General features: G+C 42.1%; 2 protein-coding genes across 4 annotated transcripts in view; both read left to right on the top strand.

Annotated features, from left to right (window-relative positions):
- The window catches only part of mta2 (metastasis associated 1 family, member 2), a 36,235-nt gene extending 17,589 nt beyond the window's left edge, over positions 1 to 18,646 (top strand). The window contains exons 4-19 of one of the 3 annotated variants that reach the window (XM_080792685.1): positions 4,470 to 4,587; positions 6,003 to 6,066; positions 6,265 to 6,382; positions 8,308 to 8,410; positions 9,627 to 9,726; positions 10,606 to 10,794; positions 11,985 to 12,059; positions 12,423 to 12,481; positions 13,087 to 13,190; positions 13,907 to 14,046; positions 14,159 to 14,387; positions 15,300 to 15,389; positions 16,662 to 16,804; positions 17,479 to 17,624; positions 18,126 to 18,195; positions 18,447 to 18,584. In XM_080792685.1, the coding sequence (XP_080648811.1) occupies positions 4,470 to 4,587; positions 6,003 to 6,066; positions 6,265 to 6,382; positions 8,308 to 8,410; positions 9,627 to 9,726; positions 10,606 to 10,794; positions 11,985 to 12,059; positions 12,423 to 12,481; positions 13,087 to 13,190; positions 13,907 to 14,046; positions 14,159 to 14,387; positions 15,300 to 15,389; positions 16,662 to 16,804; positions 17,479 to 17,624; positions 18,126 to 18,168 (1,721 nt within the window). In that variant the 3' untranslated portion in view covers positions 18,169 to 18,195; positions 18,447 to 18,584. Of the gene's footprint in view, positions 1 to 4,469; positions 4,588 to 6,002; positions 6,067 to 6,264; positions 6,383 to 8,307; positions 8,411 to 9,626; positions 9,727 to 10,605; positions 10,795 to 11,984; positions 12,060 to 12,422; positions 12,482 to 13,086; positions 13,191 to 13,906; positions 14,047 to 14,158; positions 14,388 to 15,299; positions 15,390 to 16,661; positions 16,805 to 17,478; positions 17,625 to 18,125; positions 18,196 to 18,446 lie in introns of all 3 variants that reach the window. The other 2 variants (XM_080792684.1, XM_080792683.1) reach the window with 2 other exon arrangements.
- A 4,668-nt stretch (positions 18,647 to 23,314) lies between these two features.
- LOC308335933 (uncharacterized protein) lies at positions 23,315 to 24,205 on the top strand (the record flags this gene model as incomplete). Its single annotated transcript, XM_080793156.1, has 1 exon — positions 23,315 to 24,205. One exon carries the CDS (start codon positions 23,315 to 23,317, stop codon positions 24,203 to 24,205), a length of 891 nt encoding a protein of 296 aa, XP_080649282.1.
- Between the last annotated feature and the right edge of the window lie 3,195 nt (positions 24,206 to 27,400).

Genomic DNA, 27,400 nt, shown 5'->3' with positions numbered 1-27,400 from the left:
GAACACGGTTTCAAATTTCTTGAGAAGTAAATTATTATTTTTTTGGACATACGAGGTTTCCACGACCCGACAGCGGCGATGTAGAAAACGGCAGAGTCACAGCCACAATGTCAGCCCGATGAGAGAAGCATGACATTGGTTGTACTGTCTATAATAAAGACAGGATCCACATGGGACTGCACATTTAGCCTAGTTAGGCAGAAATGTTCTCTAAAGTCAACTGTTAATTATCTGAAAGAAGTTGCACGACCTTAAAGCTGAGCCAATCATTAATGTTTTATTTTAAAAACACTGACATACTGGATCTGGATTTACATTGACCATAAGCGTATGTATGGCTATGACTTGGTAAAGAAATCGCCACGTGTAAAAGCCGATGGTCGTGGTCGCAATGAAGTTTGGGAATTCAGCCGTAGTTGGGGGGGAGAGAGAGAGAGGCGACCCAGGCAAGTCGAGGAGGGCCACTGAATCAAAGTTAGGTGGGGCGAGTCCTTGAAGCGAAAACCAACAATTACCCAGCCAGCCAGCCAATCATAACAGTTTGTTTGTTTATGATTGCTGCCTGAACGTATGGGAGAAATCCCGCCGCCAGGCAGTGGTGGGAAAAGTACTCACATTTTTTACTTAAATAAAAGTATCAATACTGCAATATAGATGTACTCTATAGTAAAAAGTCCGGAATTCAAAATGCACGTGAGTAAAAGTACATTGCATCTTGTGTAGGAAAGTGCATTTGCATCGAAATGTACTTAAAAGTACCAAAAGTAAAAGTACTCATTATGCAGAATTGCTCATTTAAAGTTTTTAACTGTATGAAATTGAAAATCTTTTTAAACTAGCAGATCTACAAGCTCACAATGCGTCACATCACGACGCATTGTGAGCTTGTATATATATAGGCTATTTTCAAATGGCCGAAATGTACAAAGTATTAGTAAATGGTAACTAATGTTTTCAAATAAATGTAGTGGACACTGACATCATCGATGGGGAATCCAAGCTAATAGAAATGGCAGGCTTTCTAGTCCTGGAAAGTTGCAATGCGAAAATGGAAGCCATCGTATTTTTGTAAAAAAAAAAAAAATGTTTAAAATAAATCTGCCTAACGATGATGTCACTGGTGGACGGGTTTCTGAACTGCCCACAGCCCTCCTATGAGACACAGACTTGGTAGAAAGAAATCGTGCCATTTTATCATGATTATTAGTGAGGAGCTATTATATGAAGTGGTGAAGTGGTCCTTTAACCCATTTTGGGCGGGCACTCCTTTTGGTGTTAGCATCATGTTATGCTTTAGCTATTGAAAAATAGCAGATCTACAAGCTCATAGCGTGCCACTGAGTGGCGCGCTACGAGCTTGTAGGTCTGCTATTTTTGAAAAATCGAAGAACGACTGACGTAGAAACATAGATTTTTCAGAAGACTGTCAGGATGTAGAAGACATTTTTTGAATCTGATCTCAGGTCAGAATGGGTTAAGTAAATGTACTTGGTTATTTACACCACTGTCGCCAGGCGACCAGGCAGGTGTCTTACTATCCCGTCCTCTGTGGGGGTCAACGGCCAGGCAGGTGTCTTAATATCACGTCCTCTGTGGGGGTCAACGGCACCTCTGCGGTTGGAGAGTCCTCTAGCCGTTTCCCAAACAGTGGGTCGGGACCCATTTGTGGGTCTCGGACACATTGTTATGGGTCCCTTTTTTAGTTTTTGTTTCCTACATTTTGTTTATAATAATTATTGTTTCAAAACATAAAAAATAAAAAAACATTCCCAAAAAAGCATTTACAAACGCATTTCAATTATGTTTTCAGTAATTTCGTGAAGAAATCTTAAGAAATTCATATGAATTAGAAAACGAATGTTCAAGAAGTAGTGCAAATGGCCGATCTACAAGCTCACAATGCTTTGTGAGCTGTTCCCGGGCTAACATCTAATCTCTCTTCTGGGTCACGGGCGCCTAAAACGTTGGGGAACCACTGCTCCAACTGTTGGGCAAAAGAACAGTGTGAGGTGAGACGCCAGGAGAAGGACACAGGGAGAGAGAGAGAGAGAGAGAGAGAGAGAGAGCACAAAGCAGCTCTGAGGGAGAGAGAGAGAGAGATAGCAAACGACCAACAAACCCTCAAGTGGTTTGGTCGTCCAGTCCAAGCCGTGTCTAGCCACCTCTGGGATCCAGTCTAGCCGTCTGCTGTATAGTTTGCTCTTATTAACGCAGACAAACACACTCACTGCTTGTAGTGTCTTCACGTTTTGAGCACTGTTCTCTACTGTTACAGTATGTGTTGTGTTGCCTCCGACCTCTGTTGTGGTTGTGGCACTCAACGATGCGTCCCATCATACATGTATACGTTACACAGTACAGTATATACACATGAGACCACCCCTCCCGCCTGTCATTGCTCTCCCAGACCCAGGTCTCCCAGGTCTTCTCTCTCGCTTTCCCTCCTCCTGTATTCTGTCAGTTTTATATGTACGTCTCTGTGCTTTAATATCAACCAGCCCCACTACTGCACTGCTCTGGAAACAAAAGGCCCTTGATGCGTCCCGCAGGGCCCTGGCAAGCACAGGGTTAATTCCGACTTGCCTTGTGTCTTTGTCAGTGGAAGAAAGTGTGTGCGCGCGCGTGTGTGTGTGTGTGTGTGTGTGTGTGTGTGTGCATGCATGCATGCATGCATGTACGCGTATTAATGCATGCGCGTGTGACTGTAGATTGAGCTGAGAGTGTGGTGCGTGCGCCGTGCGGGCGCGTGTGTGTCTTGACTGCCTGACTGTCTCTCTCTCTGTATGTGCTTTTTTCCCTCTTGCGTGTGTGTGTGGTGTGTGTGTGTGTGTGTGTGTGTGTGGGGGGGTGCATGATGGGGGGATGGGCGCCTCAGGTTTGGTGCACAGGGTTTCCTACTTTGTCTGGCAGGGACTAGCCGGACAAGAGGAGGGAGGGAGAGGGTGGGGGGTAGTGGGGGGGGCTTGTGGCGGTGGTGGCAGGAGGGGTTAACAGAAAGTGGGTGTGGTCTGAGGTCCCAGCCCTCTCTGTCTCACTGACAGGGTTTCCTGTGGCTGAGAGCAGGGGTGGAGTCCACGGAGATGGAGCGATATACCCCCCCCCTCCCTCCCCCCGGCCGCCCCACACCCCCCTCCTCCCCCCCCTCCACCTCGCAACAAATTATGCACCCGCCTGAAATTAGGAATGCGCAATCTAGTGGTGGAACACAGACATACAGCCGCCCCCATTCCTCCATATCTACTTGAGTGACTGGAACGGGTGGGGGGGGGGGAGAGTTGTAGCGTCTTTTTATCTGCAGCGGCGATTGGTTAGTTATTGGCTGTGACTGTTTGATTACATTTTATGGGTGTAACATTTGGGGCATTTAGAAAATGGGGAACATGTCTTCTTCTACAGAGAGATCAGTTAAACTAGCAGCAGAAGTTTGTAACGCCACTTCCCATGCAACACATTTCAACTTGGCAACCGACGCTGTGCAATTATATAAATTACTGTGTGATGTTGCATTTGGGCAGGCTGGAATAGTTTCTCAACCCGGGGGAAGGGACCCGAAAGTGGGCCTGTGTGTGTATATAACGAAAATAGCTGATCTACCAGCTCACAAGTAAGCTTTGTAGATTGGCTGTTTGTTGTTGTTCACCTATTTCTGCTGACTGTTTGCCTAACACAGGGTGCCCAAAAGGTAGATCGTGATCTACCAGTAGCTCACACAGGCTATAAATAATTTATTTAAATTATATATGTTTAGGGGCATGCCATGTGATCTACCTGATCACATGGCATGCCCCTAAACATATATAATTTAAATAAATTAATAAACTATGTTTGGCATCTGCCACTTGAATTAAGGTGACTTCACTTGATTGACATCAACATGTGATAACTCTGCAACTGCAAAAACTGTAATAATCTTTTCAAGAGTGTTTTGCACCATCATCAGTATTTCAAATATATGTACAAAAAAAAACCCCTACCAATTCCATTTCCCCACTCTATTTCCCATTCCTAGTGCATTTGTCTAATATGTAACTATTTTCAGCAATGGGACAATTATGTTTTTGGTTGAGCTGGTCATTTTGAAAGTAGCTTTTGAAAGTCTAAAAAGTGTGTGCACCCCTGGATATCCAGGATGGGGACATGTCATTAGCTGGTGCCATACAAAAAAAACATACAAATACAAAAGTATTAATGTCAGTAATCAAACACACAACACAGACAGGAAAACTCAAAACTAACTAACTGAAGTCACATGTTTACATGACGTTATATAGCACCGTAAACAAAATACACATACCACTACCTACTGGCGAAATGTGGAATTGCAGCACTTTAATGAAAGTGGACGGACGTTCATGACGTCGCGTGCGTAAGCCCGGACCTCAAAATGAAGGTCCGGGGCTAGGCTAGGCTAAACTTCCGCTCGCTTCCGCTCGAGGCTGATGCTTGTGCGTCTGTTTGGTTCATTTCAGGAGACTTCGAGGAGGAGTCCAAGCAGCCTGCAGTGTCGGAACAACAGAAACACCAGCTCAAGCACAGAGAACTGTTCCTCTCTCGACAGTTTGAATCTCTACCTGCTACTCACATAAGGTAAGCTCTCGACAGTTAGGTAAGCTCCATTTTATACAACGGTGTCATGCAAAAAATAGCCGATCTGCATTTAATTTCATGTCCGCCGACAGCCATGCACATTTTTAACACCAAAGCTGCTCATAAGTGGTCCAGACTTAGTCTATAGCCAGAGTAATCGCACCCGTTTACACGTGACAGATGGACAGGGTCAGTCATGTTGTGGCTGCACTTTGTGAAACATTTTCACAATCTGTGTTCAAAGACGTGGAACAGGGGAGTTCATACCTTTGTAATTTCAAAGCCTCCCTTAACTCTGTTATAGACCTGTAAGGGTCCATTTGTAACTACTGATGTGTAGCTTGTCCTGCTATGTATTGGCTTCTCTCATTGGCTTAGTGCTGTGTTGAACACAGCGATGAGAACACATGAGGTTGTCGGCTATTTTCGAGAGATTTGGTCTAGTGAGAAGAAATTGTATATACCCCTGGGCAATACAGGTCAATTAAAAACCTAGGGCTTTATTTGTGCATCCTGATACCATCTAGTTCGGCTGAAGACCTGCACTGTTCCTCTGTTTGCCTCTCTTCCCTGCGCTGTCCAAGTGTGTGTGGTTGTGAAATGCTTCATAAAACATGGTTTAGTATATATACAGTACCTCAGCTTGTGGGTCATTGTTCAGTGCATTTTCCGTACAGTGGGCAGAAAAACTAAAGAAATGATAAACAAATAAAATGGTGACATGACTTCTGTTGAACAAATCCCATGAACTCCCCCCTGCATGTCCCTGGGGAACCATAATGTTCTCTTCGTTTGCTTTGACCATACTGATCAGGCTATTGGGTTTCTGTAAGAACAGCCCGGGCACATGACGAGATTACAGCAAACACTTTTAACTCATGCCTTAAACTTGCAACCATCTGTAACATTTTCAAAGTCGGAAACGACCAAGTATGAATCAAGGTTAGCTTTATTGTCCCTTGTAGGGAAATTGGTTTGCAGCCAGATAATGGTAAAAATACACACCTCAAATGACATTCAAAACACTAATTACAAAAGACAGAGAATTGCATAACATTCAATAGTAGCAGCGTCAGCAAAAGTGCATTAATCTGTGCAAAGAGGCGAGAATAAAGTGCTAACTGCTGTTCAGCAGCGGAATAGCAGCCGGGAACAAAGGATAGTTTGAACCGGTCAGTCTTTGTAGTGGGCAACCTCAGCCGACGACTTGAGGGCAACAGTTCAAACTCGGACCGAAGTGGGTATACGTTTTTAGCGCATGTAAGACTACCAAGTCTGTACCAACGGTTTGGTACCAGTGCACGTGCAGTCGCATCCACATATGCAGTGCGGTCTCATGAAGACATAGTTTTTGATAACGAGACCTTGTTGCCCTCTGAATGTGGCTAACTGTCTCTCCTGTGTGTCTTCCTCAGGGGGAAATGTAATGTCACCCTCCTCAACGAAACAGATGTCTTGGTCGGCTACCTGGAGAAAGAGGTAAGAGATGTCCTGCAACAATTATTTGTTATTGCAAAATGTATCGTATGTACCGTACTCTTGGTTTCTGATGCCATTACAATATTTGTACCAAAGTCATGCCATTTAATACCTCAATATTGGAGATACAATATAGAGAAATTGTTGAGATCCATCTGTTGCTGATGCTGCCCCCCTTCCCCACACACACACCTCCAGGACTGTTTCTTCTACTCGTTGGTGTTCGACCCCGTACAGAAGACCCTCTTGGCCGACCAGGGTGAAATTCGGGTGGGCTCCAAATACCAGGCAGAGATCCCAGACAAACTAGCCGAAGGTGAGTGCATGCCGAAGGTGGGAAGGGTGAACTCTGACCTTTTTCTCTGAACCACGCAGTCTTACTTTTAAAACCGCAGCGGTTGTGGCCGAGGTTAAGTCACTTAAACACACAGACGCACATTATGTGCAAAAAATGTATTATGCAAGAGCTCTGAGTCAGTCTCCGTTAGGAGGCTATTGTCAACAGCTTGAATGACGGATCTTTATGGAAAGATGGCTCAGGTGAGGTGGCTGTCCTACTGGCAGGGAATAAAGAGGGGTTGAGATGGAGGCCGAGGGGGCTGTCCTACTGGCAGGGAGGCGAGGGGGCTGTCCTACTGGCAGGGAATAAAGACGGGTTGAGATGGAGGCCGAGGGGGCTGTCCTACTGGCAGGGAATAAAGACGGGTTGAGATGAAGGCGAGGGGGCTGTCCTACTGGCAGGGAGGCGAGGGGGCTGTCCTACTGGCAGGGAATAAAGACGGGTTGAGATGGAGGCCGAGGTGGCAGGCAATACTGATGACAGAGATCGAGAGATCGAGATCTCTGCACGAAAACGACACGGACAGTATTTTACATTTTCTCTGCGTGTGAAAATGATCTTCCATCTTGTGTTTTGAGAACACAAGAGACGCCGCCGCGCGCGGCCGCTCCATCTGGCCAGACGAAGCAGTGCATATCCCCTGGAGAGCAGTGAAAAATGACTCATGACCAACACAACAACACCACGCATGTTGTTTTCCCCTTTTATCAGCGTCTCTGCCCTACATGGCTTCCTCTCTGCTCGTACAGTACCTCTCCTTCCAGCATTATAACAATGTTTGAAACACCAGAAGGGGTTCCCGCTCAAAATGGGTTAACAATCCCATAAAAGCATGTAATGTATTGTTAATGTAATCCTAAAATAAATGTGAAAACACAACAGCACCACAAGATTGGAACGATAAGAACGGAGTTGTAAAACTAGACGGATGTTTGGGAAAGACTCCTATAAAGGTTAGTCGTTTAGGAAAGATCTAGGGGTGCAACAGTTAATGGAACTAATCCATTTTATTGATAAAAACTAAACGTAATAAAAAAAAAGGTGAAAAAAGAATTGTCTACAAGCTCACCAATGGTCACGCCGTAAGAAGTTATGGAAGTTGTAGAGTCAGTAGAATCATAAAAAGCTAAAATCTGAATTTTAGTGGTCTATCTATGGGCCAAAGGGACACAGAAGAGCTCCTGTATATCTGTGAGCAGCGTGTTGTCCTGCAGACAGACCATATTTAACCATGACCCTGGCCAAGGTCACTGCGGTGGCTCGGCCCAGTTAAGAAGACGACACCATGTATAATTATGATGCCATGGGTTCACTACTGTCTGAGTCACACCTCATCACAGGTCTTCTCTCTCTCGCCACTGTTGGTATCTAATCATGCATGCAGGAATTTAATATAATGTAACTGCCACATTTTACTGAATTACTTTATTCTCTTACAGATGTCAAGACATGACGTGAGAGCTTGTAGAGCTATTTATTTACATACTTTTTGCTTTACTACTTTCTTTATTGTCACTTCTCGTGTATGGGACGGGTACATAAGGGTGTACATTTATTACATGTAACCCTAACCCCACACATGCACGCACGCACACTTACACACGCACACCGTCTTATGAAAAGGCTTTTTGGGGATATTCTACTGTTAGACTGATGATAGGCTCTTAGATGGGTTTACCTCACCTGTGTTGACCTTGCTTATTGTAAATGGCTCTGGATTAAGAGCGCCTGCTAAATGTAATTATAATAGATATTTTCTTCTAGTTGTTGGCATTTCCCAAATAAATGTTTAATGTTTCGTTAAACGGGATAGTTCTATCCTATATGGTGTGTGCAGTGTGATAACTGCATTTGACAAACGTGATAATTGAAATGAGAGAACCTGTTCCTCCTGTCCCCAGTTGGTGATGATACTCGTGTGCAAGAGAAGCTGGAAACCAAGGTGTGGGACCCTGACAACCAGCTCAAAGACCCCCAGATCGACCAGTTCCTTGTCGTGGCACGGTAAGCCCCCCCCCCTGTTACATCCTCACTGTTGCCCCTGTGACCCTAATGTTGTCAGGTCGAGGTTGAGGGGTAGTTCTCTTCCAGGAGTCGTGTGAACTAGGCCTGCAGATATAGTTGTTTCATTGAAATGATTATCTTCGAATTAATTTAATCTGCAGTGCGTAGCGCCGTGGAGTCCTGTGCAGTGCGTAGCGCCATGGGGTCCTGTCTACGTGACAGTGGGGTCCTCATCAACACATTAACGGGTGGTTTACCCCAAGTGTGTTTTTGGAGGGAACTGAGCCTCTTCTATGAATCAGTCCTTTGTTGGCTGCATCAAACTAGTGCCCCCTCTACTGGTTGAAACTGAGCCCTGCATTGTTGTTTTAAAAGTCAAAATGCATGGGCATTATTTCAGTCCTTTTCTTGGTCATTTCTTCTTGGCCATTTCTTCCCTGTCACTGAACTGTTTTTAATAAAGCATAAAATGTATTTTGTAAAGCAGTGGTTCTCAAACCTTTTCAAGTTGAGGACTGCAAATTGTTTTTTAGACTTAATTCTTTTTTTTTAATTAATTAATAGCAGATGTGAAAGCTCACACCACGGCACAAAGTGACGGTCTGCGATACTGTAGATTTGCTATTTTTGGATAGCCAACATATATTATATTTAAATGAGTGATGCTGTATTTTCCACTTTTGCTGGGGACCCCACTTTGTTTTAGTCGTACATAAACATAGATCATTTATCTGTTTAGCATTGATTTTTTTATTGTTTACATTTGCGTCAATGTATTTAATTTAGTCAATTCTTGCTAAACATAAACATTCTGCAATGTCTTAACATCATAACATACATTTGAATTCCATTCGTAAATGGAATTCAGTCTTTTCTCCAGGGACTATTCTCGGCTAGACTTTTCCAAACAATTCATGCTTTACTATGCATTAAAAAAATGCAACAATAACAAACCTTGTCAGGAAACTATACCTTACAAAGATATTCATCTCATGCAAGTTGCAAGACTTGGCAACGAAGCAGATTTGTATACTTTACTGAAATGAATGGAATTCACTGGCTTGGCGTAAATCAAACGAACAGCGGTATGCATTGGAAAATGGCTTTGTGTCATACTGCATGAACTAAACATGCCCAGACCACCGGTATGGTTCTGGGAGCATGGAAACCAGAGATAACCAGATTAATAAGCGAGGCTTTCTGTTGTGTGTTTCAGAGCTGTGGGGACGTTTGCGCGGGCTCTGGATTGTAGCAGCTCCATCCGACAGCCCAGCCTCCACATGAGTGCAGCCGCAGCCTCCCGAGACATCACACTGGTGAGATGAACAAAGTTGGGGCTGATTTAATACGATCTACAAGCTCGCACAGTGCGCACACACACACACACACACACACACACACACACACACACACCACTGTAGATCATGCCTGTGGCTGTGTCCACAACATGTTGTCTTGTTTTCTGGAGCCTGTTAGAATTGTAAGCTGATTTATACTTTTATATTCTTCTGTGTTTTGTATGTACGTTGTTTTCTTGTGAAACACGTTTTAATGTTTTTTTTTCCGTTTTTTCTGTTAAGAGGTTAAATCACTATATTCTGATGGGAATCATTGATAGAGTGTTGCAATCCCACCCCCCTTTCATGACGACGCCAGGCCCAGGAAATGGTTCCCAATGCATTTTTCCCATAGAAATTTCAAAACGTATTTATTTAAAGACCTAAGCGTCGTACAAAGCCAACTCTTGTCGTGACAAATCATGACAACAAACACAATATTTTGGACCAAACAAATTATTACAAAGAAGAAAAACAACAGAAAAAAACCTGTAACCTGCCGTTTTCTTCTTCTTTCTAATTATTTGTTCAGCCCAAAAATTGTGTTTGTTGTCATGATTTGTCACGACAAGAGTTGGCTTTGTCCGCGGCGTAAACGTCTTTAAATAAATACTTTCTGAAAAGTCTATGAGGAAAATGAACGGATTTCTTTTCCGGGTCTCTCGAGGACTGGGACGCTCTATAGTATTTGTTCAGTAACGGGAGTCTCTCCAGCTCTTTAATTAATAAACAGGAAATACATTTTCATGTGGGGTTACAAAAAAGCTGGGTCTCCACCACCTGCTGCTGAATACTAGGTCTGTGAAGCCAACTGTAGTGGCGCAGTAACCTCTAAACGTCACGTTTCTCTCCACCCAGTTCCATGCCATGGACACGTTGCAGAAGAACGGCTACGACCTGGCCAAGGCCATGTCCACGCTGGTCCCCCAGGGAGGCCCGGTGCTCTGCCGCGACGAGATGGAGGAGTGGAGCGCCTCCGAGGCCATGCTGTTCGAGGAGGCCCTGGAGAAGTACGGAAAGGACTTCAACGACATCCGCCAGGACTTTGTAAGTCTGCGTGTTAACTGTACTTAATGCAGTTCTATCAAGATATTAGGGACTTTAAGCAACGACTGTCTTCAGGACGGCTCCGCTAGGCGGAACTACGGTGGCTATGACGCTGTCGCCGCAGCTGTCAAAATCGTCAAGCAAACAGCCATTGGCGATGACGACATTGCAGCATGACACGTCTATGCAGCATGTGTCAAACATAAACACTTTTTATCTCATCGATGGGGAGGTGGGACAGACGAGCATAATCGCCATTTTCCCATAAAGTAACAAAAATGCATCAAGCCACCATGGTAGGACGGGGGCCTAGTCTTTAATGTTTTTGTCACACTTCATTTTGGTGTATTTCAGCTTTCAAGATAAGTTTCTGATTATCTACCAGATGTCGGCTGAAAATACTTGTTTCTAATTGCCTGTCTGACGTAACGTAACTTGACTCCTCAAATAGTTCTGGTCTGGAACTCCTCAAATAGTTAATTGGCATCCTAAATCAATGCACCAGGGTGGTCCAAAGTACGCTATGCAACAGCTAACGTAAAACAATAAATGATCAAAGCTTTACATGTTGGTATAGGCATAGTTAAAACACTTATTTCTACCATCGATATGTTTCATATTATGTTAATGACTAATCTAGCATTACGCTGCATGAGTATAATAAGTGGTAATTTATTTTGGCTTATTGAAATTGCGTTTAGATGCCACTTGGATCATTTCCAACCAATCAAGTAACTTCCTTACCTCTTGTAAGCTCAAACATTTTGGTCTGAGCTACATTAGCTAGGCTGCCAATGCCATTTGGAATACACAAAACAGCTGTTTAACTAAACCACATATACTTGGACTGGAGTCCCCCAGAGCTCTATATTGGTCCCACTACACCAAATCTTTTAGCTGAAATGATGTGTCGCACAAAATCTAAACGCAATGTGTTGTGAGCTTGTTACAGATCTACTACTTTAGCAGAATGTTCATGTGGTTCATTTCTTAATAGGCCTATTTCGTTTTTCAACGCAGTGTGTGGCTGGGTTTTGGTAGTGAAACATGTCTGTTGATTCTATACAAAAAAGAAAATGTAGAAAATATGTTTCTAGAATTTTCCCCACACATTTTTGCAAAAAAAAGGACACAAACAAATACACAAACGTGTGTCCCAGGTGTGACTTGTGTGACTCGTTTCTCCTCAGCTGCCCTGGAAGTCTCTAGCCAGTGTGGTCCAGTTCTACTACATGTGGAAGACCACCGACCGCTACATCCAACAGGTAGAGTACAACACTGTTCATATCAAGGACCCCAAAAATGATATGTATTTGGCTGCAGTAGCCCCAAGGGCCCCACTTTGAGAAGAAGAATAATCTTGACTAGAGCTTACGAACTTTATATTTTATCAGAAAAATGCACAAAAACAATTCTGCAAACAGTCTGCACTTGCAATACGAACTTCATTTAGCCAACGTTTCGGTCAAAGACCTTCTTCAGGCATCTGAAATGACCATAGAGTTTCACCAGCCCTAGATGGTTTCAACATCTACAGCTTTTGACTTTTTGACACATTGTTTAAATGTTTGGTGAGATCCCAAATGGATTGTGTGTTTGATGTCCACCTCTTCTTCTTGTTTTTACAGAAGCGACTAAAGGCAGCAGAAGCTGACAGCAAGCTGAAACAAGTGTACATCCCCACCTAGTGAGTAAAGCTCAGTACTACATCTAAGGCCTCAAATCAATACCACTGTTATTTCAAACCTTGTTTTGCCTTGATTATGATTTGATGAACGATTATTTAAATAAAGAAGTAAATAGCCATCTACAAGTGTTGTGGGCTTGTAGATGCCAAGTGGTAAATCAAATAAATGTATTTTTTGTGTCGATATATTGATATATAAGTTTCATTTTATTTTTCAACCAAGGTTCATGTTTTTGGTTATTAGAGAAATTAGAAAAACGATTTTAGGTAATTTTGACAGAGGGACGGGGCATTCGAACAATTGGCTAAATGGCTAAAGAAAGCAGCAAATGAGAGAGACATTTAAACCCATCTTTTACTTTCTCAAATAACAACCTAAAACATGAACCTTGGTTGGGGAAAAAAACGAAGTTGTCCTTTAAACAATAAAACGTGCTTCTTTATCATTCGATTAACTTGCACGAGCATGATTAAGTCAGTTATTGCTTCTACATATCAGTTATATGATTTTTTTTCAATGTATCCCCCAGCCCCAACTACAGCATAGCGTATCTCCCTAAATTGAGCTGCTGTTTAAAACAATTCTCTTCTCCTCTTCCTCCCAGCACCAAACCCAACCCTAATCAGATCATGGCACCTGGTAGCAAGCCTGGTATGAACGGGGCTGCGCCCGGCTTCCAGAAAGGCCTCAGCTGTGAGAGCTGCCACAGTAAGTAACGTGCTTCTTTATTGTGGGACAGTTGGCCGTTATCCGTTTGCTTTTTTTATCCGTTTGCTTTTTGGCTATCGGTTACTTACCATTTGCATGTCATTTGTAATTTTGTATTGACTTTATCAGTGGTGTAAAGTAACTAAGGTACATTTATTTAAGTACTGTACTTAAGTACAATTTTGAGGTATTTGTACATTACTTACAGTATTTAGAATTTTCAATACTTTTAGTTTTACTCCACTACATCTCGGACGCAAATATTGTACTTTTACTGAACATTTATTTAAAAACTTGAGTTACTCGTTACTTTGATTATTATTATTACAAAACACACATAAACCACTAACAAGCCCTATACACATTTTGAATTCCGAACTTTGACTTGTAACAGCGTATTTCTACATTGCAGTCTTGATACTTTTGATACTACTTTTGATACTACAACATTTTGAATATGTTTTCCACCACTGGACTTTATTTCCATGTGGCGTTACGAGACCCCACTAACCCTGTGTTTCCCCCTGTGTGGAGCTTTATTTCCATGTGGTGTTAAGAGACCCCACTAACCCTGTGTTTCCCCCTGTGTGGAGCTTTATTTCCATGTGGTGTTAAGAGACCCCACTAACCCTGTGTTTCCCCCTGTGTGGAGCTTTATTTCCATGTGGTGTTAAGAGACCCCACTAACCCTGTGTTTCCCCCTGTGTGGAGCGCAGCGGCACAGTCTGCCCAGTGGTATGCCTGGGGCCCTCCCAACATGCAGTGCAGACTGTGTGCCTCCTGCTGGATATACTGGAAGAAGTACGGAGGCCTGAAGACCCCCACGCAGCTAGAGGGCGCCGCTAGAGCTGGCTCTGTATGTGTGATTCTTTATAACGCATGTCACATGCACGTTCCAACACATTTTATCTATACAAAGCAGTCTTACGAATTGCCCTTCTAAATCAAACGCTGTCGCTTTCGTCCAGGAGGCGGGCCCACGTGGCCATATGTCGCGGCAGGAGACCCAGGGCTTGTCTCCGTTCACGCGCAACGAGGGCCGCGCCAAGCTGCTGGCCAAGAACCGGCAGACCTTCATCCTCCAGACCACCAAGCTGACGCGCATCGCCCGCCGCGTGTGTGAGGACATCCTACAGCCGCGCCGCGCCGCCCGGCGGCCGTACGCCTCCATCAACGCCAACGCGGTCAAGGCCGAGTGTGAGTACACCTCGTCAACTCACCTGGAAAACACATTCCTGTGAAAAGTCTGTTCATTTCGTAGACTAAAATGATGACCAAAATTTAATGTTCGTCGACCAAGACTACCTTTTTCCACTGACGAAAAGGAAATAAGTGTATTGCCAGTTTTGTCAACAAATAAAAACAAGTGGACAAGAAATTCGAAAATATCTACAAGCTCACACTTTTCTTTTTTTATTCAAAAGACTGACTAAAACTAATTATTCTGTAAAATAATAAATAACGCTGTTTAAATCGACTATCGTTGGTAAATTAACCACTTAAAGTTAAACCCTACTTCAGTTAGTTTCTCTCTCTACACCAAATCTCTCTAGCCAATCTACATCACAATACATGTCACAATGCACCGCTTGCGACATGTTGTGACCTTGTAGATCTGCTATTTTTGCGGAATGATCGCCTATTCTGACATGCCCAGAATAGAGACGTTGGGGTTCCTGTGGTTAACCCATTCTGACCTGAGATCAGATTCATAACGAGGTTTCCACTGGACACACACTGGTCTGATGGACCCATTCTGACCTGAGATCAGATTCTAAAAATGTCAGTCGTTCTTCGATTTTTCAAAAATAGCAGACCTACAAGCTCGTAGCGCGCCACTCGGTGGCGCGCTATGAGCTTGTAGATCTGCTATTTTTCAATAGCTAAAGCATAACATAATGTGAACCCCAAAATGGATTCCCGTTCAGAATGGGTTAATCGAGCCAACCAGTGATCACTCAAGGGTCCTTTTTAGTCTTATGAATCCCGTTTGATTTTGAAATTCCATCAGACGATGTGGTTGGTGGATCAAAAACAAAAACATTGCATCACTACCACACTTTATTGTGCACTTATTTAATGTTCTTCTCCATCCCTCCGCCTCCTCAGGTATAATCAGGCTGCCTAAAGCCACTAAGGCTCCTATGAAGAACAAGGTGATCCCTCGGCCGTCACTGGCCACCATAGTGAAGAATCTAGGTAAGAATGAGCAGCTAACAGTTAATGACATGTGTTGGTAACACTTTATTTAAAGGTCAGGTCTATAATGTGTTGGTAACACTTTATTTAAAGGTCAGGTCTATAATGTGTTGGTAACACTTTATTTAAAGGTCAGGTCTATAATGTGTTGGTAACACTTTATTTAAAGGTCAGGTCTATAATTTGTTGGTAACACTTTATTTAAAGGTCAGGTCTATAATGTGTTGGTAACACTTTATTTAAAGGTCAGGTCTATAATGTGTTGGTAACACTTTATTTAAAGGTCAGGTCTATAATGTGTTGGTAACACTTTATTTAAAGGTCAGGTCTATAATGTGTTGGTAACACTTTATTTAAAGGTCAGGTCTATAATGTGTTGGTAACACTTTATTTAAAGGTCAGGTCTATAATGTGTTGGTAACACTTTATTTAAAGGTCAGGTCTATAATGTGTTGGTAACACTTTATTTAAAGGTCAGGTCTATAATGTGTTGGTAACACTTTATTTAAAGGTCAGGTCTATAATGTGTTGGTAACACTTTATTTAAAGGTCAGGTCTATAATGTGTTGGTAACACTTTATTTAAAGGTCAGGTCTATAATGTGTTGGTAACACTTTATTTAAAGGTCAGGTCTATAATGTGTTGGTAACACTTTATTTAAAGGTCAGGTCTATAATGCATTATAATTAAGTTTGTACTTTATTGTTACGTCTTGTGTACAGGTACATAGAGTAAAAAATTGTTTGCATTTACAATGCATTATAATGCATTTTAAGGCTTCAGAATCATAGCACAGTTTATACACATTTTCATAATTACGCATAACTTATAACTATGTTTATGAAATATAAGTGCTGGTCATAATGCATTATAATAAGTTCAGTGGAACGTCACATTATGATGACCATAACTGTCAGACACAAAGTGTATACATAAAGACAGTCGTGGTCATAATGTGCATATAATGCATTATGGCCAGCACTTCATAAACCTTAATAACGAGTGTTGTGAAACCTTATGTGCATTGCAATGCATTATAGACACAACTTTTTTTTTTTTTTTTTTAAACATATGTTTATTCATTTTCTTTATATTACACATAAGTATTTTCAACAATTGACATATATTTTTTTCCCCCCCCACATCCCTCTGGAGACACAACCTTTTTAAGTAAAGTGTTACCAAGTAAAGTGTCTTCTATAAGAATGCCTTAGATTTAATCCCTTGTGATTAAAATATGTCTTGGTGTGTTCTGTGATGTTTTCTCTCCAGCCATCTCAGCCCCTCTGAAGCTGAAGGCCCCACGTGGAGCCCCCACGCCCATCAACCGTAACCTGGCCAACCAGCCTCGCAGTGGGCCGGGGCTGCTGGGGAAGAGGCCCTTTGACAACAACGTTAGTATTCCTGCTCAAGAAGTAGGTCAAACTTTCATCTTAAGGACCCCCAAAATTGACATGTATTTGTTGCTGAAAATGTTTTGTGCCAGGGACCCCCTGAAGAGAAGATTTGTGTACTAACGGTTCCAAAAAATGCCTCAAGAAGTGACGTGCTGTGAGCTTGTATATCTGCTATTTTTGAATAGCCAGCGTATAAAATATAAAAAGATTATGGAATTAACAGTTAAATTTAGTATTTCCCTCCCTCTCTGAAATCTGAAATGATCTTGTATACAGATTTATTTGATTTTGTAGTAGTCGATCTCTATACTCTAAATTAAAGAAGAATAACATGGCACAGAGACGGTGATTGCTTGATTAAGTTAATTTAGGACCTTCTAGCAGTTTATTTAGTTTCTTTGAACACATTTCTTCCATGTAGCCCATGTTTTGTAATGGCATCATCATGCTATTATGCCCGTGGATATACAGAGTGAACTTAACCTTTTTTTATAATCACCAACATGAATTATGTTTGTTATTTACTGCTAGGTAGAGTAGTGGAGCGAGATGGAAAAGGGGCGACCGTACCTGTTGCCTGAAATATATCCTATTTTTTTTTAAAGCCAGCGTATATAAAACATGTATAAAATGGTTAAAATGAGTGCGATGCTGTATTAACACATTTTGCTCACCATCTCGTTTGGTCACAGCCCGGGGCTGGGGTCCCGTTCTCGGCCAATGGGAGGCCATTCTCGTCGGGCTTGAGGACAACCTCGCAGACGGTCATCAAGCGTCAGAAAGTCAACCAGGGAGACGCGCCCAACCCTGTGGTGTTTGTCGCCACAAAAGACACCAGGTAAACAAAGAGCTTTTATTACCTCTTAGGTAATGCATTCACCTTGTCGGTCGGTCTGTTTGTGTTATTGGGGTGTCTTGAGCCGTTCAGAGTGGATTGGTTGGTCCTGGGCCGAGTGCCTTAACTTTTCACACGTCTCCTATTGGCCAAAAAGAGGCATGCTAGCGGACTGTGGGTTTTCACATGCCAGTAGGACAGTGTAGAGAAGCAGAAAACCCAAGGGCAGAGAGAAAGGGGAGACCTTTTTAGAACGAAAAAACATTCTTGAATTTTTTTTTAATCTTAAAAAAAAAGAATAACACATATGTTCTGGTGGTCCCTGTCACAAATCATTTTTTGACAGTTACTGATTTAGAAGGCATTTCTAGAGTCGGCCTCAGGTCTTAATAGGTTAAACAAAATCTCCCAAACTTATGTCTAATAGAAATATCTGAGTTATGATTAATTATAAAGCATCAAGATTAAGACCACACCTTTTATTTTTATTACTGTTTTCATCAGGATGGGGGACAATTATTTTAACACTTGGCAGTGGCACACCTAGAGACTGCCCCTTTCAACAAACATCTATGTAAGCATTTAAAACAAGTGTTATTATTTACATTGTGGTGAAAACCAGGACTTATTTTGTAGTGAATGTTGACAATCGGCACATTTTCGTGTTTTTAGAAGAAATTTATAGGGACTCAGGGGGAACCCAGTTTGAACCTGAGACAATCCCCGGATCCCAAATGTGATGCAAAGGGTGGCATTATCAGCTATTTTCAGAGCAAATAGTTTCTTTTTTGTGTCTCACATTTTACGTCTCGTCTCCCAACCCAGGGCTCTGAGGAAACACTTGACCCAGTCAGAGATGCGCCGAGCAGCCAGAAAACCTCACCTCCCGGTCCGCATCAAGCTGCCACCGCCCCCCAGAGCTCTGGCCATGCCCCTGCTTCCCTCCAGCACCAGCGAACCCATCGTCCTGGAGGACTGAGCCGGGCACAGGGAAAGGACATGGGGGGGGGGGAGCAGAGTTCTTGTGTGGGATTGGGGGAGGGGGTGGGGGGGGGGGGGGCGGGGTGGTTACGTGGGGGCACTGTGCTCAGGCCATCACTTACTAGGCTGCACAGCATGCCATACAAGTAGTCTTTCTTTTCTCTCTCTCTCTCTCTCTCTCTCTCTCTCTCTCTCTCTCTCTCTCCCCCCCTCTGTTTTCTTTAGCTTTTCTGTTTCCCCTCCCCTCCCCTCCCTTGAAGGTTGACATGCCCAACACACACATACAAGCTCTTGGATGAGTGTACCTTTCCATGACATTGAATAAAAATGCCACTTGTAGACATATGAACATGCCTCAACTCTCTCTAATATACACACACACACTCAAATGTTGGGCTTTGTAGTATTTTATTCTGGTTCCCTTAATTCCCCCCCCCCCCCTTTTTTTTAATAGCAGACATTTTTTATTGTGTAATTTAATTCAAGATATTTCTCATCCTGAAACAATGGTGATAAAGCACACTATTACTCCCCCCAATTACAGTTCTGTCTTTATTTGTTGTAAATATTAGCAACATTCAAGTCATGACACCTATTTGTAGAGAACGGGGGAGGTAGGGCTGTAAATTGGAGTGATATGGGAGAGCTCAATAAGGCATCAAAACTATTTTTAGCATGTTTATTTATATGGCGAGATCTAGGCCCTGAAGAAGACGTGTCTTGAATTGTAGCATCGTCTTCAAGGTCATACATTATGCATAATTTATGCTCTGTTGTACGACGGTGTCACAAGATGAAAACAGCCGATATACAAGCTCATGTTGCGTACACCATGTGAGCTTGTAAATCGGCTGTTTTCGTTTTTAGCATGACACTGTTGTACGACAACGTATAAATAAGCTTTAGTATGAGCCATCCATCAGACATTTTATGTCTTCCCTTTAGCATTTGGTGGTCTTTACCTCGCTTGTGCTCCCAAATCGTCACCAATGCGAATGCTGTGTCCTCTGAGCCCGTCACACCCAGCAGGGAGAAGGGTTGATAACGGCTACAGACCTCCTTATTAACTCGTGTCACCCCCTACAGCCCTGACACCCCTCCCTCCCCTCACCAGAAGTGGGTGTCACAGTAGTGTTCGTCTAAATCTGTTTACTAGTCGATCGTTGTCGCAATGAAGCCGAGTCCCGTCTCTTATCTCTCTTCCTTTTCACGATTGTCACGCTTTTTCTCGCCATTTTTGCCCATTAGGAGAGAAACTTTCTGGATCCAGCTTCTCTGTTGGGGGGGAGGGGGGGGGGGGGGGCATGCTACGCCTGATGTTTAAAAGATGGGGGTTCTGACTACAGTTTGAATGCAACGGCTTAGAATTATTGACAATATTCACATGGTGGCCATTTTGTAATTCATACTCGGGGGTGAGTGCAAGTGGAATAAATGGACGTTGTGTGAATACGGTCAATTTAGAAGAGAGCAGCTGTAGAGTTCTAGATGTTGACGAGGTAGGAAGTATCCTCATGTGTAGGTTTGAAGGAAATTCAAACGAATGAGGTAAACCCTGAACTAAGTGACACGCAGAATGTATACAGTCTGCTCTGATAATTCTGTTTCACGACAGAAGTGAAGGAATCCAAATCAAGCCATACAGGTTTAAAGAGGTTAAAACTCCACTCATCTTTACCTGCGAGACGCTAGATTCTTCTGACTTTAGGCCACGACATAATGACAACGTTACCGGTTGGCTTGTGGTATGAATTAAACTGGCAAAAATGTCACTGGCCTGTTAATACCGCAGCAATATATTATGTCTGGCACATTTGCAGAAGTCATGTTTGTGATCGTGTTGAGTATGATTATGATGTGAAAGGAATCTCCAGTTGCGTCTCAACTTATGGGTTGATTTGGTTTGATTCTTTATACTTTTCCTCCCCTTTTGTATTATGAAAGGGTGAGCACATAAAATCAGTGCTTAATTGGATTATTATAATTCCTCAGTTGCCCAGAGGCCAGGTGAGTTGTCACAGCCAGTAAAGGGTCACATGGTGGATTTATATGCAAGTTTGGTCCCAATGTGGGCTTTTGTAATGTTTCTTAAAACAATAAATTGAAGTGTTAAATTCGTAGCAAATAATGATCAGAGAAAAAAATGGCCTATTGGAAACGTCAGTGTTTTTTTCTTTCGGTTTCTTTTTTTTCTTTTCTTTTTTCTTTTTTAAATAAAATCTAAATTGTGTAATTACTGCTCCATTGTGGAGAGGGTTAAAATGACTGTACTTGTGAAACGTTGATCTCCATAGGATCCATTGGGGATGGGGAGGGCTTGTTCATTTGACCTGTGGGATAGAATCAAAGGGCAAGGGATTAGAATTTTTGTATGTCGGAGAGAGAAACGCTACAATTAAAACTTTTTTTCTCAACTGTTTTTTATTCCAATGTCTCTGTATCCTTTAATGTATCTTGATAAGAAAAGAAATAAAGATTTTTTTTCTTTGTTGTCTCACTTTGGACTCCCTGTTTATTCCACCCATTATGCAAGGTGATGATGTGAATTCCATATTCAGATTTATATTGAGAGAAGGAAGGTTACAGTACAAATACATGTGTGTATATATCCATACCTGTACAGTCAATTTAAGCATAAACCAGTATCAAGATGTTTAGCTTATTAAGGATCCCCATTAGTCTACACTGTAGTGGAGACTATTCTTCCTGGGGGGTCCAGGCAAAAATGACACAAAACAAATCATAAAATGCATTACAGCATGATCCATGTTTCTGAACAACACACAAACCTAAAAAAAACTAAATTTATAACGGTAAAATTAAAAGAAAAACTGATTTGTCAGTCCGAAAATATAATATATAATAAACCTAATTTAATATAATTTCCTTTCTGATTATTGCTGCCTTGAGTTTCCTTTTGAAATATAATGTAGGTCTATTTCTTGTTAAGAGTCAAATGTGGATTAGAGAAGTCCTGAAGCGACAGAAGGATGTGATTGATCTGAGATGAAGGAACATTATTCCAATCCGATACTTTTTTTTTAGCACAATGACCTTTGTCCATCTTTAAAGATTTTTGGGATGAAGTAAGGATGCTGGAGGTCACATTGTGATGTGATGAGATTGTGTTAAGCAGATATGCTCTAATCCAGAGCAATAAGCAAAGTGAATCAGTCTAGAATCATAAAACACGGGATGTTTTATGATTCTGAGCTCATTCATGAGCTCTAAACCTGACTCCTATGTAAATAACACTACACACATAATTTCCCCTCACTGTATATGTTTCTTTTCTCTTTTTGCTTCCTTTATGATGAATTCCTGTTCTGTTCTTTAACTACATAGAAGTGTCTATTTGTATGTCTCTAAATGTTTTGATGAATTGAACAAGGTGGACCCTGTTGTAAACAAGTGTAATGCTTAATTGGGTGGTCGTCCACTCACAGTTAACAGTCTTTGTATTGAGTTTGTGCTTGAAATGTACTGTAATTCTGCAAACTGTTAATAAATATTTCAATCAATCAATCAATGTTAATTGCCATGCAGTGGGTTTATTCCTTTTAACAGACAGCATTTAATTTAATTGTTTTAGTGTGATGTTTACTTTCTGGCTGAGGTGTGAAACTTTGCTTCATGTAGCTTACTGGCCCAGGTCTCTTTAACACATCGCCATCCATCCAGGGCAGGATGTGTATTGGGTCTGTAGCTAATTAAAACGATTAAATCCTAATTACGTTTTAATGAAGACACCGCCTACAGACACTGAAACAAACACGCCTTCACTTGGACGTGATTGGCTTATTGGAATATCCGTCTACTCCACAGCTGATTTCCTGGCTTTTAAATGCAAGGCGGCAGGTAACGTCAACTCACAGTTCACTAGTATCTGCTTCTGTCTGACAGACTTTTTAATTTCAGCAGTGTGTTTGGGACCATGCCAGCCTAATACACGTTTATTTCGTTTTACAGAGTTCCTGATTCGTGATTCCAGCATTTTAACGAGCTTTGTTTAGGGCCCTGGATCGTGGTGTGATCGGCAGTACAGCATATTCTCTGCGGCTATTACATTACATTTTCCAGTCATGCTTGAGGTAAGACAGACATTAACGGTTTTTTAAATACATATTTTATATTACCTATGTGCCTAAACTAATTTAAACTGGCTTATAAAATCACACCGTCCATGACACATGAACAACGCTAACAATTTTGTCAACCAATTTAGGCTACCTAAAAGTAAAATGCATGTATTTTAGCTATAGCCTATTGCTTGGAAGAAATGTGTGCCCCACTGCACTGAAAACGTTTGGTTAGGTTATCTCTTTGCAGTATTTTTATTTATTTTATTTTATTTAGTCGGTGGTTCGATCTTGACGTTTTAATTTCAAGGACAAAGGCAATAGCCTACAGATTCGTTTGGTTAGGTTATCTCTTTGCAGTATTTTTTTATTTATTGCTAGTAGACTGGACGTCAATACAGTTGACATTTACTTTAGTCGGTGGTTCTTGATGTTTTAATTTCAAAGGCAATACAGATTGGCACTATCAAAACATTAAGACAAATAGTCCATTTGGAAATAACTCTGGTCCCCATGGAGAACCACTGAATTAAACTGACTTTAGGCTTAATTGTCAAATGTTTACTAAGCTAAGTTTCCTGACTTTCTCAGACCAGCAGTGATGATATGTTCCTGGCACCCTATCAAGAGGAGATGGTAGCCAAACTGCTGTCCTGTGAGACCTCGGATGAAGATGCTGGACTCGGTCTTTGTCTCAGCGACGGCCTGCTGCCTCTGCTAGAGCCTTCCAGACCGGCGCTCATCCCTTGGGTCTGCTCCACCCGCTACAAAACTGAGCTGTGCACCTCGTATGCTTCAACAGGCCTCTGTACGTATGCTGAGCGCTGCCAGTTTGCCCATGGCCTGCATGAGCTCCATGTGCCCTTCTGCCACCCCAAGTACAAGACGGAGCTGTGTCACAGCTACCACACAGTGGGCACCTGTGCCTATGGCACCCGCTGCCTGTTCGTCCACAGCCCCACAGAGCAGCGGCCTGCCTTCCGCCGCCGTCCTAGAAACGTCCCCTCCCGTGACTTTGGGGTTGGCTGTAGCCTCGAGGCACCTGAAGGCGGTGAGAAGTCTCCAGCTACGCCTGACGTACCGGCCAAGGAGAGGAAGCTTCGCGGAGCCTTGTGCCGCACCTTCACCGCCTTCGGTTTCTGTGTCTATGGCACCCGCTGCCGCTTCCAACACAGCCTCCCCAGCAAGTTCAACACCACTGACCTCAGCCAGAATCCAGGAGAACCCCTCTCTCCTCTGAGCGGCATAGCTCTGTCACAAAGTAACCACATGCTTGGTGTTCCTTCTTCCCCGTTCTCTCCCGCCTCCCCCACCTGGTCCTGTACCTCCTCCTCTCCTCCCTCTCCTACGGACTCGCCCCTCAACACCCCGCCTGTGGAACTCATGGCCCACAATGCCTTCACCTTCTCCAGTCAGCACCTGAATGATCTGCTGCTGCCCTTGGCTCTACAACTGAAGCGGCTAGAGAGCAGTCAGGCCATGGCAGCCAGCACTCGACATATCTGGGACAATAGATCAGTGTAGGATCACCAGGGATCTTTTTTTTATTTTGTGTGCCTTATGATGGCTTTTATTGTTATTTCAGTATAGCACTATTTTTCTTTGTATGTTTTTATATCTTAATGCTTTAATCTTCAGATGGCAGGCAGTGAAGCAGGAGTATGGTGAGAGAGCATGGAAGTTCAGCACAGTTTTAAAACAAGACAAAATGTGCAAGTCATTTTAGCACTGAGCCAGGGTTGATGCTGGCCTTAGAATCAACTCTGCCACCATCTCACAAGACAAAGTGTGAAGTGTCCCCACCACCACAAGGGCTGGGAAAAGGTTGTACTATGTTCTGACCCCTAAACACATTATTGATGCCGTTTCAACTTTCAGCAGACAAGGCAGCAGACAAAAAAGCACAAGGAGTCAGAGGCTCGGAGTCAGAGACTCTTGCTTGTGGGGAGCAAGAGTCTCCCAGCGGACCCTGCCAGACCCCCTGTGTGTAAGTTCACCATACACTGAAAATCCAAAAATTGTCAGACTGTCACTAGGTGCGGTTCTATATTGTCTTCAGATTCAGAACACCTCGGCATGTTTATTTAATTAATATAGATGTAAATGTATTTAGCTCCAGAACTTTTCCATACCATTATAGGTTGTACATTCTTTATATGTTGAGCTGTCTGACATCCACTAGGAGAGTCTGTTCAGTCTTGGACATGTTTTAATAACATTTTAACTGTTGTACATTGTAGTTGCAACTAATTGACTAATAACATTGTATTGTGTAACTAATCAACTTTAAGGCTTGTGTTCAATGTCAAACATGAATAAAAACCTATTTCATTTTAATCCTGGTTCGTCATGCTTTGGAAAATTAAACAAACGTAATTGTGCTGTTGTGTAGCAACTATTTAACACCTTGAGTGCTGAAACTTTGCTCAGGCATTGCAAACTATTGCATATGTTGACTACCGGTATATCAGAGCCTCAACACCAAGTATTATATATATATACTATTATACATCAATGTGAGTAATTACAGACTGCATCATCCACTCCAGTCCTGACAGAAACCTGTGACTGCATTTGCTGCTTGAATCTTTCTACTTCAACTACAGTTTTAATCTAATCGGGCTAGATTTTCATCACTATATTGGTGCCTAGAATCAAACCTGTGATGGAATAATTAGGTTTTGTGTGGTTGACCTTATGGGGTGTCTTAATCTGTGATAGTGTCAGCAGTTGGCCTGCAGTGTTCTGTGGGTAGGTTCATAGACGGATTGTTGCTAAAATGCCGCCCTCTGGTGGCTGCAGTCCTTCATGATCTAGCTCGACATAATCAAATTTGAACTGATTATTATGCACATTTTAAAATATGGGTGCCGTTTCCACAAGCGGCAATTTATTTTAAATTTAGATTACAGAGCAGCTGTGTGGGGGGGATTTCCAGAAAAATAATTGTTTTATATCGCAAATTTCATACCAGGGAAACTACATTTTATTTACATTTAAACAATCCCACAAACGTGCCAAAATAGCCTGTTTTCAGATAATTGGAGTGGAGACTGGAGTAAAATTACAATATTAGTCTCGTGGAGTAGAAGTAAAACATTGGAAATACTCCAGTAAAGTGTAAGTACCTCAAAATTATACTTAAGTGCTTAAATATCAGGTAAATAATATGTAGTTTACTAGTTACTTAGTTAGATAAACATACACTCACATTGCCAAAGCAAGTGTAAAAATATAGCATTTTGTATGTACACTACAGCATTTTGTAAACATGTATATCACATGTTTGTTTTTTTTGCAGTATTAAACTTTGGGACAAATAGCATATTTGCATGCTTGCCAGGCAACGGGAACCTGTGTCCTGGTAACGGGAACCTGATTGGCGCACATGGGGTCAAGTCATCTCCAATCAAATAACTTTACAAGTTATGTGACGTGTGATCGCTTTGCCTGAGTTTCGCGCGTTTCCAACATTCCCCGGAGACTTGACTAGATTGACTAGACTAGATTAATTTCTTATTATTCGGTGAATTTATTTAACTTTCAAGATGTTCTATTATCCTGCTATTCTGAATCGACAGTCCGGCTGTTTCTCTACGATCTGGTGAGTCCATTTTTACAAGTCAACTTTAGTCTGAGAAACTACATTAAGTTGAATTTGCCATAGATTTAAACCAGATTGAAATGCCCTCAAACAGTATGTATAGCTGCTTTTGTATGTCACACACACTGTACTTCGAACAACATTAACTCTCAGTCTATTTTTTTGTCAATTGTTCAATATTGGTCATATTTTACAAAAAAATATTAAAAAAAAATCACAAATAGATTAGGCCTGCATTAGTAGGCTATGATTTTACATTTATCTGATGCTCTTATCAAAAAATGTAATAGTCCAACAGTAACAAGAGTATAGCTACTACCGTGTTCCTATATTGAAACATTAGCAAAGAAAGTCTGCAAGATCAGTTTCTAGATGGGCAACTTTAATTGAGACTTAATTACAAGGTAATTATTAATATAGTGTCTAAGGAGCTTTGTTTTGTCCGACTATGATCACTGACCAACCGAGCCGAATGTAGGCTGGCTATAGGCCTAAATATTGTTTAAAATGTCTTCTCATAGTTCTTCCTTTGTTCTCGAACAGTCGATTCAGCCCCCCCCCCCCCCCCCCCCCCCCCACACACACACACACTTGTGGCCTATATGTAAAATCCGGTAACTTTTAATATTCCTTGTGAAAATGACGATAATGACGGTTGGTGGATGTAGCATTGAGATGAGATGTATTGTCAATGTACAGTACAGTATAGTATAACTAACTATATTTTGTAGGCCTAGATCTGCAATTTTCGGCAGGCGACACAGTGGGCCTAAGCACATGTCAGTCACTCTCTCTGTTCTGCACTGCTGTGCTGGAGAAGTATAGCACTCTCGGTTCTGCACCGCTTAGTGGAGAAGTATAACTAATCTCCCCCCACCCCACACAGCACTCAATTCAATTCAAAGGGCTTTATTGGCATGAGAAAACATACGTTTACATTGCCAAAGCAGAAAGAACAATACAACAATACAGCAATTACAATCAAAACAAAAATGATGTACATTTGAAGGTCAGAATCTTCAAAATGATTAGCACACCCCGCACAAGAGGAGATTAGACCCCATCCCTCCCAGAGAAAATCCCATAGCCTGGAAGGACGATCGGCCTGGCTCGGC

Source organism: Protomyctophum bolini, assembly GCF_963924005.1.
Source record: "Protomyctophum bolini genome assembly, chromosome: 20".
NCBI lineage: Eukaryota > Metazoa > Chordata > Actinopteri > Myctophiformes > Myctophidae > Protomyctophum > Protomyctophum bolini.
Note: the sequence above shows the minus strand (reverse complement) of the source record. Positions and strands in the feature narration are given on the sequence as shown.